Source organism: Diabrotica undecimpunctata, chromosome 1 (assembly GCF_040954645.1).
Source record: "Diabrotica undecimpunctata isolate CICGRU chromosome 1, icDiaUnde3, whole genome shotgun sequence".
Classification (NCBI taxonomy): domain Eukaryota; kingdom Metazoa; phylum Arthropoda; class Insecta; order Coleoptera; family Chrysomelidae; genus Diabrotica; species Diabrotica undecimpunctata.
The window spans coordinates 78,778,522-78,792,098 of NC_092803.1; the positions used below are offsets into that span (position 1 = coordinate 78,778,522).

The 13,577-nt window shown below is 37.0% G+C and overlaps 2 protein-coding genes across 6 annotated transcripts in view; both read right to left on the bottom strand.

Annotated features, from left to right (window-relative positions):
* Positions 1-13,577, bottom strand: part of LOC140439400 (uncharacterized) — a 743,908-nt gene that overhangs the window by 676,903 nt on the left and 53,428 nt on the right. The gene's annotated exons all lie outside the window — the stretch shown is intronic.
* LOC140432490 (uncharacterized) lies at positions 11,749-12,351 on the bottom strand. Its single transcript, XM_072520408.1, has one exon. It carries the CDS (start codon positions 12,349-12,351, stop codon positions 11,749-11,751), a length of 603 nt encoding a protein of 200 aa, XP_072376509.1.

The following is a 13,577-nucleotide window of genomic DNA, read 5'->3' on the forward strand; positions in this document are numbered from 1 at the left end:
AATTCTTAAAACAATATTTTCTTATTCTCCCTGCCCTTTTCTTTCCAAATATTTTATCCTGAAAATGAGTTTCAACAAGCAGTATTTATTCTGCTATTCTCTCATTCTGCTAATTCTATTTATTTCTTTGATTGTGTTAATCATTTTAAATTTCTTGCCTATTCTACATAGGACCTCAATATTAGTCACAGAATCCACCCATACCAATGAAATTCTTGAGTTGCTTCTGTTACACCACATCTTGAAAGTTTCTGTGTGTAGCTATTTACCAGGTTAATTATTTGTTAGTTGGCAAAAAGCTGTGTATTCAATATTTCGCCCTTACTGTCTACCATGTGCTTGGTTTTTTTTTATATTCAGATCAAGTTCATGTTCTGTATTTATATCTAATATGCACGACATTATTCTTTGCAAACCATCCAATCTCTTTGCATAAACTACTGCGTCATCGGCGTATCTACTGTTGTTTCGACGCACTCCGTTCACTAATACGCCTTCCTGCAGTTGTCCTTTCTGCCACAGACTTATAATGATTCAAATTAAAGCAGCATTTTAAAAAAGGATTATAATTTAAATTAAAAAAGATATTTAACCAAAAATAATCCCATTCAGGAGAAGTTTCCATTTTAAGAAAGCAAACTGGTAGAAATTTTCAGAGAAACTAGATGAATACCTAACATCCTTGGAGCCAGACCCTACAAATTATGATGTGTTTGTAAAAGCAATTAAACTGGCGCCAAGAAATGTCATCCCGAGGAAATGTAAAATTATCTATATCCCTGGAATGACTGAAAACAATTGCAGACTGTATGAAGAATACTGTCAGTTAAATGATAAGAACCACTTAACTGAACTGACGACTGAAGCAGACGAACACTTACTTCCGGTAATATTAGAAAGTAGAAGCAAGGCATAAATATAGAGAGTTCAAACACTAATATGGCAGACAGTGGTAGAAAGGCCTGAAAATTGAGTTTGGCCGGAGATAAAACAGTGCAATCCACTCACGTCAATGTAACTTTGAATCTAATAGCTACCACATCTTTTACAGCACGTTAACCTAGGTAGCGACACTCCTCTAGCAGTTTATTAGGCCAGTACCTGAAACCCGATAAATTTTATCGAAAATTTACAATAGATGAACTGAACATCGACATTGCAACACTAAAGAGTGATCATTCAGTAGACCTTGATGATATCAGAAATAAAATCCTTAAAAGTATGAGCAATTTTTCGAAAACGTGACTAATACATCTCCTAAATTAATGTTGTATACAGACTGCGATCACAAAACTATATCGACAATCTAAAGTAGTAGCTATATTAAAAGCAGCAAAGTGTTCCTGTGTTTAACATTCAAGCTGTATGAAAGATTGATATTGAATATATAATTAGCCATACATAGAAGAAAATCTTATTGAGAAGCAGGCAGGATTTAGAACAAGAAGGTCATGTACTAGCTAAATATTTAATCTTTAACCCAATACACCAAGTACGAATGTCAAAATTAAAAGAAATTAAAAACCGAAGTCCTATTCTTTAATCTAACGACCGCATATAATACTGTGAACCATCGAAAACTGCTAAACAAAATGTACAAAATAACAAAAAAAAAACTACAATACAGTTGAAGCGGTTCGATCAATTCTGACTATCCGACGTTTCCATGTTGAGTTCCAGGGGAAAACAAGTAGATGCCGTATCACAAGGAGGTGTACTCCCGCCACTACTCTTTATTGTATACAATTAATACCAACCGATACATAATACATCATAAACATCTAGTAGTCTTCTGGACATAGAACATCTTACGGATGAGCTTTAATCGTTGTCAACATACAATAGGGAAAATCAGCTGCACCCAATTGCACAAAAAACACAAATTACTCACTTCCATCTCAACATCATCAAAGCAGCAAATAATAGTCACATTGTCCATTCCACAAGTACCTCGGAGTGACGCTAGATAGAACATTGATCTACAAGCAGTATACTGGAAATACTAAAGCTAAGACAAAGCCAGAAATAATGCGCTATAAAAAATTAAATCATACAGACGGGGAGCTAACCCATGTATGCTACGAACAACATCGCCAGCACTCTGTACTATCAACAGAAGAATAATGGCTGTTTGGGAGGGACCAAGACACACTTATAAAATAGAAAGTTTAATAAACGCGACGTGCTGACTGATTACCGTCTGCCTAAAGTCAACATCAGTTGGACACCTTTACTCCAGGCGTCAGGCGTCGCTGCTTCAATTATAAAAAGGTAAACTCATAGCATAGCAGAATGAACTAAACAGATAAAAAATCTTTGTCATTCCCTATTCGGTCCTATTCCTGTACATAAACGACTAAAAAGATCCCACCAGGTGCTAAACTTGACTGAAAAATAAGGAGAACACTGAATAAACTGCGCACAGATGCAAGAAGATCCAAATAAAATATGATATCCCGGAGTTACATTGAGGAAGACAACAGCTGTGCATGCGGTGTGATTCAATTAATGAGATACCTACTGCTATACTGCGGTACATGAAATAGAAAAAATAACTTTATGCCTTTGTTTATTATTACAACTGCTAAAAAATATAGCTGTTAGATTAAAAACTTAATCCAGCTCTGAAAATATTCAAATGTTTATGAAAAACTTTTTATAAATAGTATAAAACAGTTTGAAATGTATTACTGTTTTGACTATAAATGCCAAACAAAAAACGTGCTGTAAGAAAAATGGATAGAAAACTTTTAAAACTTATTTTATAATATTGAATTCATGGACAGATTTATCTTAATTAGTATTTTATGCAAACATTCAATTCTAAGCGACATATTGTTTGAAATCAGGTTTTCTGTGCAGAAACGTTCTATACGACATCCCAGATATGGGAGAGGTGTTTTTATGTTATTGTCATTAAGGTTGGCAGGACTGTGACTAGCGGCTTATTATTTTGACATCCTCTGACATAAATCGGTTAAACCGAAGTAAAATAAGGAAACTTAACATTGCCAACTGGTCTAGAAACGTGCGTTCTTCTTCTTCTTAAGGTGCCATGCATTTCTGCGTAGGCGTCCACCGTACATCGTCTTGTCAGGTGAGATGTTAAATATTCTGGATTAAATAATTCTGTTTTTAGCAGCATTGCGAAGCATTTCATAGCTGTGGATTCCTGTCCATTGTCGAATATTGCGCAGCCATGACATTTTTTTACGTCCGAGACCTCTCCTACCCTCTATTTTCCCTTCGAGTATCAGTTGCTGAAAAGTGTATCGTTCTCCTCGTATAATGTGCCCCAAGTATGCAGTCTTCTTACTTTTTACATAATTAAAAAGTTCCCTATCCTGTAAGCCCGCTCTTCTGAGTACTTCCTCATTTCTGACCCTGTCCGTCCATGATATTCTGAACATTCGACGCAGGCACCACATTTCGAACACTTCAAGTTTGTTAATAGAACTGACCTAAACGTGCGTTAGTTTTCTAGAAATACAGGGCAACCTTATTTAACTAAGAAGAAAAAGCCTAAGCCAGGAAAACTTCCTTCACATAAGTTGAGTACAGTAACGTTATAACCGCCATGTATCATAATATTGTGTATTGATATTAATTGTTTAGTTTTCTCTTTTAAAACAGCGTTATTTAACTTAATTAAAAGAAAGTCGGAATAAGGAAACAGCACTGCAACATTTCATACACAAGGTGGAGTACGTCCGAGAAAACCATTTCTAAAGCTGATGACTGCTAAACCTTTTTATGGGTGCATTTCTTGATATAGAGAGAGCATTTGAGAGCACCTCTTACAAAGAAGCACAAAGGCGATTCGACTTAAAAACAATACACGAAAAAACCTGAAAATGGATATAAATACTAAGGAACCGTATGATATACGAAAAATTACTGTGAAATATAGAGTTAGTACAAATAGCCAGACGATGTCCGCAGGGGAGTTTTATATCCTCTTTTATATAATCTGGTTATAAATGGGCCTATAGCTAGACTTACCAATGACATGCCTCATGTCCTGAGCTAAAAAGATAATTTGGTCTCATTTTAGCCCACACTAAATTTAATGAAACAAGAGACATCCAATTTAACAGGATCAGAATGGACTTTAAATGCACGGCTTAACATAAGCCTCAGAAGTCCAACATCGTGAAATTAAACAAAAGGAGGAATTTAGAGGGATTGAATCCTCTAAGCCTAAATAATACAGACCTAAATCTAATGAGTGAAGTAATATATCTTAAGGTAATATTGGACTCGAAGCTTACTTGGAATCGTCAGATATATTGAATAGCTTAGAGAGCATTAACTATTTTGGTGGTAGCCAGACCCACTTATGAAAAAATTAAGGGTTTAAAACTAGACACCTTATACTGGATTTATAACACTGGTGGTAAAACCAACAATTATGAGAAGCTTACCAACTCTAGACAGCAAACAGTCGAGTGCAGGAATATTCAGTAGTTCTGGAAATTTTTATTTCACTAGGAGAATATACCTTTTTATCGGGCAAATATTTTTGCAATCTTGCAATGTGCAAGAGAAAGTAACACTAGGGTTTTCGAAGTGAAAACCCTAGTGCTTGTGACAGCTTCGGCCATTAGCACGAGGTACCGTGGATACAATTATATATAAGATACAATTACATATTATATACTATAATTAAATATATTCTAGTAAGTTTTCTAGATTCAGGAACTGGATAGCTGTGATGCCTTGGCTCTGGTTCGATAATATATCCGTGATGTCGCCCTTCATGACCAGTTCTTGACGTCGTTTATTATAATGAGGGCAGTCCAGAATGATGTGTAGAACACTTAGTGGAGATTGGCAATAGTGACAGATTGGCTTAGGTGAAGAATTAATTAGGTGACCATGTGTAAGTCTGATGTGACCGATACGCAATCTTCTAGCAACGACCATGTCATTTCTAGGTATACCAGGGATAACGAACCGCTCAATCGTCTGATATATGTGCAAGAGAAAGTAATACTAGAGTTTTCGAACTGAATCAGATCAATATATGCACAGATAGACAAGCAGCCATAAGGAGCTCTTTTAAGCTTCAAGGTGGACTAGTGTGGAAATAGTAGCAGAAGTAAGATCTGCTATAAGTCGTCTGAAAAACAACAAAGCGCCAGGACTTAATGCAATATATGCTGAGGTATTGAAATTGATAAAAGATAATCAACTTGACATTATGACATAATTATTTAACCGTATATATTAAACAGGAACTTTACCAAAAGATTGGTACATGTCCATATTTATACCACTGCCAAAAAAAGCAAATACTAAGAAATGTGAAGAACACCGAATCATTGGCCTCATGAACCACTCACTAAAAATATGCCTAAACATCATCCATGCTTGCATATACAAGAAATTGAAGGAGGGTATTGCTGATGTACAATTTGGATTTCGCAGCGGTCTTGGCACAATAGAAGCACTTTTTAGCATACAAGTATTGATACAACGAGCAAAAGATGTTAATACAGATGTCTTTGCCTGTTTCATTGACTTAGAAAAGGCATTTGATAAAGTATAGCATGAGAGGCTTATTGAAACTTTGCGAATCGCAAACATTGATGACAAGGATATAAGAATAATAGCCAATCTCTATTGGACACAAGTAGCCAAGATTCGAGTAGACAATCAATTATCCGATGAAGTCCTAATACAAAGAGGAGTATGACAAGGTTGCATACTCTCGCCTTTGCTATTTAATGCGTACTCTGAACATCTATTTCGAGAAGCTTTGGGAGAAACGACTGATGGCGTGATTGTTAACGGTGAAGTAATAAATAATCTAAGATATGCAGACGACACTGTCCTTGTTGCAGATAATGCTGAAGGATTACAAAGACTGATAGATCAAGTAGTTAACATCGGTAGAAAATATGGAATGAAACTTAATAATAAGAAGACCAAAATTATGATCATAAGCAAAAATCAAGATACAGATGCAAAGTTTATGGCAAACAATGAGGTATTGGATAGAACAGAAAAAATAACATACCTGGGATGCAACATTACAGACAGCTGAGATCACTCATACGAGATTAAATGCAGGATCGAAAAAGCAAGGAGCATCTTCCAACAGATGAAGAAAATTCTCTGCAATTTAACCTTGAACTTACATCCCCGACTCACAATCCTTAATTGTTATGTGTTTTCTGTTCTTATGTATGGAGCAGCGGCATAGACACTCACTGATGCGTCTTGCAGACGGTTGCAGTCTTTCGAGAAGTGGTGCTATCGTCGCGTGCTCAGAATATCATATGTACATCATATATCTAACGACGCAGTAATGCAACGTTTACAAAAAGAACCGGAAGTCTTGAAATCCATTAAAGAAAGAAAGTTAGCATACTTTGGACATATAGTGAAAAATAAAAACAAATACAGAATACTACTATTAATATTAGAAGAGAAAATAGAAGGAAATAGAGGACCAGGACGAAGCCGAATATTCTGGCTTAAGAATTTGAGACAGTGGATAGGTATGGCCACTACAGACCTATTTCGAACAGCTGCTAACAAAATACGATGGGCCATTGTGGTAGCCAACATCTATAGAGGACAGGCACTGGCAGAAGAAGAAGTGTGGCAATGGCAAGACAAAAGACTGGTGTACCATAACCTTGTTATACTAGGTCAATTGGTTCCAGGTCACCAGGAATCGAAGGTAATTAAATAGCTAAGAAACTTGCTAGAAAATATAGAATAATTCGGTCAGCTTCCAAATACGTCGGTCTCTAGCCAGCAGTTAAAAACCAAAAAAAAAAATTATCTGCTTCCGCAAAAAAAGCATGGATCCGAAAACAACATAACTCTTACAAAAATATACCCAGTAGAACCCATGGTAAAAATTATATTGGGCGGACATGTGCTAATAGAGTTGAAGTACTGCTTTCTGACTAGACATGCTCCATTCATGGGAGACCTGTATAAAATGGGACTGCTTCATGGACTCTGTAGCAGAAATACTGAAAGAGTTAAGCATGTCTGGCATAAAGGCAGAGTATTAGATCGCAGGCGATAAACACTTTACCGCGATTATCGAGTGACTCCCAAAAAAATATGGTAATCATGCTCTAGACCTGTACTAGTTAGTGCAGTTTTCCAGAATCCTCGAATGGGTATCATGCGGACAAAACTGTTTTCTAAAATGTTCAGCAACTGTGCACTAAGATGTCTTTTGGTTGCTGAATACATACGTATATAGACAGACTAAGTATGAACCCTTTATACACAGTTGACTTTTTGACAGAGGAGATTTAACTATTAAATTTAGAATATTAGAAATAAAAGATATACGTTTATACTAAAAAAACAATCGTCTTTATGGAAATCAGTTTAAGCTTAAACAAGAATCATCTAAAAACAAACAATATTTTCTCTTTTTAAGGAGTTTTCCAGATGGCATTGTCTTCTAGCTGGGTTGTAGATGGTTATAGGCGAGGATAATAAAGTTTGGCTTTGACTAGATAATATTTATTAAAAAATTAGTGCAGTAGGTATATATATTAGAAGAATAAGAAAAAAGGAGAGATACTAATGACTCACGACAGATCACCAATAGGACATTTAAGTATGACGAAGAACTCGGTACTTTACCTAAAACCAAGAAAGAAACCAAGATAAGGAAAAACCAAGAAAGAAAACCAAGATAAGGAAAAACTTACAACTTGGAGTATAAGAAGACTTTCTGTAACATTATTCTCTTTAAAGATTATTTAAATACACAATTTCCTTACGTTATTATGTTTGTAAGAATCAAAAAAATTAAGCAAAATCAAATTTCAAGAATCATATATTGGGTTAACGACATCAAAGAGTTTAAAAGCATCTACTTCTCTAAACCAAAATTATAATTGTGTAAAATCAAACATATCTATTAAAGGCATCTACTTAAAAATTTCCATAATTCACAAGCATATTTTTCAAGTTTGTGTCAGTTTTCATTTTAAAAAAGTATAGTTTTATAGTACATATTGCTTATTTTTTAAAACTACTGCAATGGAAAAACATTTTTAGAGCATTTACGTTATATAAAATATTCAGCAAAAGCTGTCTATCATACTGTCAAATATAAAAATGCATAAATCCAGCATATACTACAAAGTGAAACTGACAGCCGGCAAAGTCGATTTATAAAATTAAAGTTATTCAGTGTAAAATATGGAACATTTTCTCGACTATCTGCATGTTAACCCGGCAACACATATTGGGAAATATGGAATTGGAAAAAGAGAAACAAATATTTAAATCAAGATTTGAGCTGTCACAGTGAACACAATTTAGAACACGTGCGATGGCTGGTCGCATCTGTAAATAATGTTGTGGGAGTTTTTTGGATGTGCCGTATTACCAAAAGATAGAATAATAATTTCTTACACAATTTACTCAAATCTACAGCAAAATCTACTTAATTACTTAAGATGTGCAGCAAAAATTAATGAAAATAATATAACAAGCGAGGTAGATAAAATATGGATTAATAATTAAATAAGAGTGTAAGTTAGTAAGTAAGGTCAAAAAACATCCAAAGTCAATTAAAAATCAATAAAAGCATAAAAAGTTACTTAAAAAAACCAATGGAACAATATGTTCTATAATAGAATAAAAAATTCTTGAGAGGCGCTTATCGAACAAGAAATTGGAAAGAAAAGCGATTGGAACAATAAGAAATGTATTGCAGTAAAGAGATTATATTCTAAAGAGGGGAATTAAAATTAACAAATTATTGTATTTACAATATATAAGCAAAAAAATTATTTATTCAAATTAAAAAATTAACAAAAAATCATAGACATAAGACAAAGCTTCATATAATACAAATTAGATAAAGTAAAACAATTAGAATATACATGAAATATAAAGAAGACCATGTATGAAAAGAAAAATGGAAAACTCAGAAAATATTGAGTATAGCTGATCCGGCGAACTTCGTACCGCCTTAGAATTATAATCAGCTAAGTAAATCAAAAATTTATTATACTCTGTCTTTTTGCAACTGGCAGCTCATTACAAATGCAAATCTTTAGTAGTCTGCAAATAGCAGGTAAAGTGGTCAAACTAAGAAGATCGTGGGTCAGTGTTGGAAAATCAAAAAGATACACATTTTATGTTAAATAAAATTTATTAAAAATAAATCGTATTGCTGTTTAACATTTAGGCCATGTACATAAATTATGAATTTTCATCCCTTCCTCTTTTTATGCATTAGATTCGTTGTTCGGCTCGATTGTGATAATTATACATTGACAAATTTCTTTTTATTAGTTAATTGTTATTATTGTTATTACCAACACTCCATAATCTTTCTTTTTTTACGTGGTTTATGGCATTGGTCCAGTTATTACAACACTTAACCTACACCACCATCGTCGTTCGCACTTTTTTTTTCTTCTTTATAGAGGGGGGGTCTGGAATCTTCAAAAACATCTCAGTCCAGAACGCCGCCTGTCTGACCTTAGTGCAGGATTCGTTCTTCGTACTTCCGGCGATAGTTTCCGAGGTACTTTAAAATGCCCTCTAGTCGCCGAGTCTACGCCGAACGCCCATCTGTTAAACCAGACCCTTCTCTGTCATCCAGCGATCCGGAAGCGAAATAGCCGCTGGAAGGCCGGCATCACTTCCGAAGCACTACCTTTATTCATTCATTCTCCATTCATACACATCCACACTCCATTCATCAGCAAGGAGGCTCCTTGTCTCGTTCCAGGTAGCGCGTAGAACATCCTTATCGCTCTTATTACGGCATCATTCCCAGATGGACATTTCCTCCGTCCCCACAGTCTGACTCACGCCTAACTAACTCATACAGTATGACCCACTTCTCTAGCTTCAACTTCCAGCATCTTTCACTCTTACCCTTGCCGTTGGTCCAGCTGTCTTTCTTCCTCTCCCTTTTTCTTGATTACTGCACGGATATAGCTGTGTATTTTAGTCCAACCTGATTTATTTTCAATCATTCTCTTAATCATTTCTCTCACTGTAACAAAATTCACACCTGTCTCTCTCTCCATTCTGTTGCTTTCCACTATTCATCTGCTGCAATATAACATCGTATGTATTTCAGTGTCCGAGTATCCACAGTATAGGCATTCATCTGTGTCAACCTTTCCGAACCTAGGGAGGTAGGCCCTAAAACATCCGTGTCCTGTGAGCACCTGCACCAGGAAATAATCCAGTTGCCTGTGGCCACAGTCCAGCCAATCTCTTATGTTTGCGGGGGACCACCTCTCGCACGTGCTCCCTCCATTTTTCATTCTGGTGCAATGTCACTCCTAGGTACTTTAATTGCTTCTTGGGTATTAGACATGCTCCCGCACATTGCAATTGTTTCAGTCCGTGCTGCGTCATCCATTTATTTACGATGCGGCTTGCGTTCCGAACCCGGTATTTGAGATCCGGCTCATCCCGGGCCACTACCTGTACAGCGAGTTCATTTGCGAAAGCGAAGGGGGTTGTACCCTCTCCATATTCACAGCGCATAACCCCGTCATATGCCAGGTTCCATACCGTCGGACCCAAGACAGATTCCTGGGGTACCCCGGCCGTCACGTCCACGATCGTGCCCTTTTCCACCATAATATTTCTTTCGGACAGATACTCCGTCACCACATTCATCAGGTAACCAGGGAATTCTCTCTCCTCCATTGCTTTCATTATCTCGTTCCACTGCAGCGTATTGAATGCATTCTTAACATCAAACAACAGCAGGGCCGCCCAGCGATGTTCATCCCCTCTGTTGCGCAATGCTTCGAGTACACTCATGATTGCATCAATCGTGCTTTTCACTTTAAAAAAACCAAATTCTCTCCGAGATAAACCACCTGACCTCTCAATCATGTCGTCTATGCGTACTCGCAACATCCTTTCGTACAGCTTACTGATGCATCCATCGCTTCCATCGCTTCTTTAATGACTCTCTCTGATGCATGGAAGAAGACAGGAAAGGTTTGTGCTTCCAGCAGTGCATTCATGTGTTACACAAGCCGCGCAGGCTCCGCCCGTCCTAGACCCTTCACCGCTTCAGGTGGTATCTGATCTAGTCCGGGGGACCTACGCGTCTTGAGTGAACCCAATGCCTCAACAAGTTCATCCATGGTAAAGGGTACAGCCCGCTCAGCTCCTTTATCCCCCTTGATACACCATGCCATCTGCCGTCCGGAAAGAGCTCTCGCGTTATCTCAAGCTTTTTGTCCATAGGCGTTTCGTAAGGAGGATACGCATGGAACATCTTCATGACGATCTTGTATCCCTGACCCCAGATGTCCTCATCCAGCTTTTCACACAGCTCTTTCCAGTGCCTTCTTTTTCTGTACGGATTTTCCTGTACAGTTCCCTCTTCCTTGAGCGGTACTCCTCTTCGATCTCCACGATGACCTCAGGGATGATTCCTGCTCTGCCTCTTCCTCTTGTTAACGTTCTTCTCATTGCTATACGTTCATTTCTTAGTGCCTCGATGTCCGAATTCTACCAGTATGGCAACCTATTGACATCTTGGCGAAAAATTTCGCTTCTTTCCATCGCTTCTTTAATGACTCTCTCCAGGCTTTCTACCGTCGGTGATTGACCCTGCATTAGGCTTACTCTCCATTTAATCAGCTCCTAGTATACTTTCCAGTCATTCCCGTCGACGCATCTGCCCCCCGACGTCTTGGACGCACGGATGGTATTAGTGGTCCCCGTTCCGGTTATGGAGAACTCGATGTACTGATGTTCTGTTCCGGTTTAGTCTGGAAAAACTTTCCAGCCTCTTGCTTTCTCTGCTATTGCTTGTGTCGCCATGGTTACGTCGATGTACGTACCTGTACCTCTTCTAACAAACGTAGGCTCCATACCTGTGTTCAGAATCACTAGATCTAGTGTACCCACCCAGTCAGTTAGTATCCTGCCGTGAGTATCGGTGATGGGAGATCCCCATTCCGCCGCTTTTGCGTTAAAATCTCTCAGCATTACGTATTCTCCTCCTGTGTTTCCCACTTCCTGCATGATCTTGTATATCTTCATCTCGTATTCGCCCACCGTCACGTTTGGAGAAATATAACAGCAAACCAGCGGCACCCCCTCCATCCGAACAATCACATATCCTTCTTCCGGCTTAATTTTATACACTCGCAGATTCCTATTGTAGATCCGTACAGCACCCCTCCCGGTCGTATCTACAAACCATCCTCTTCTCTTCACCGCTGTTGTATTTGGTTCCGCCGTCTTCAGCCCATCGATGTTCTTTTCTACTCCGGCAGCCTCGGCAAGATCATGTGCTAATCTTGCTGTTCCCACGTTAGTTTGTAGCACCCTCAGCTCTCGAGTCTTGTTTTCGTTGTTTGTCATTTCTAAACCTTGGACTTCTTTCGTGCTCTCTTTTACACTCTCGTACTCTTCTTGGGACTAGTCCTCAGTGATTCCTATTTTCAACCAGGCGGTTGAACTTTGGGCATATTCTTGAATTCGCCACGTGTCCAGTCACGTCGCAGTATTTTTCGATTTAGCAGTTTTACACCTAGGCAATTATTGTGTTTGTACGTGCTGAAAGGGATATATACAGGGTGGTGAATCGTCAAACGGGTCCTAAGAAACTCAGTAAAAAATTCTAAATTGTTGCATTCCTGCTTCCCTAAATATTTTCACCAAAAGTCATAGGAAACTGTTTGTAGAGGACTAAAATCTGTATCAAAAACAAATGTTAAAGTTGTTCTACGAATTATACCAATGCCAAAATTTTGCAAAAATATAATACATTTTTCAGGCCATCGTCATGTGTATGACGTGTTGCGTTTTGGACATATTGATGTTTCTGATATTTAACAATATTTGAATTGCCAAAATTTTTATTTTGGGATTTATTGTTTAACAAACAATAAAGTTGATTAAAAATTGTAGTCAATTGAGGAGAAAGTAGCAACAATAAAAATGTTTTATTTTGGGCAATAGTGCGCGAAGTATCAGTTCTTTATTTAGCGTAAGATATTCCAATAGACCATTTCCAAGTTATTCAACAATTCAAAGGATTTTACAACATTTTGATAATACTGGTACCGTGATTTCTAATTGTACCCGTACAAACAATATTGCTGACGTACCAAGCCATTTAGTAAATCATAATGAAATAAATATATTAACAGCAGTAGTAGAAAATCATAAAATTAGTTCTCGGTCCATTGCAGACCAGTTCAATATTAATAATTCCATGGCATTAAAAATTTTGAAATGCAATTAATTCCCTTCATATAAATTTGAATGTCGTCATGCTCATGAAATGTGAGCGGAATTTTGTTATGAAATTTTAGAGAGGGCTAATGCAGACAGACAATTTTTAAAAAACAATTGTGTTTAGTGTTGAATGTACATTTACATTAAATATTGAACCAAATGCTTAAATTATAGGATTTGGTCGACAAAAAAGACTGAGAATATTATTGAAAGTCATACCCAATACCATCGAAAAATAAAAGTTTGGTTAGGAATATTTAGAAACAGTATTATTGGACCAATTTATTATGAGAAAAATTTAAATTAAAAAAAAGAGGTTTTTAGACTTACTACAAGAAGAGATTTTA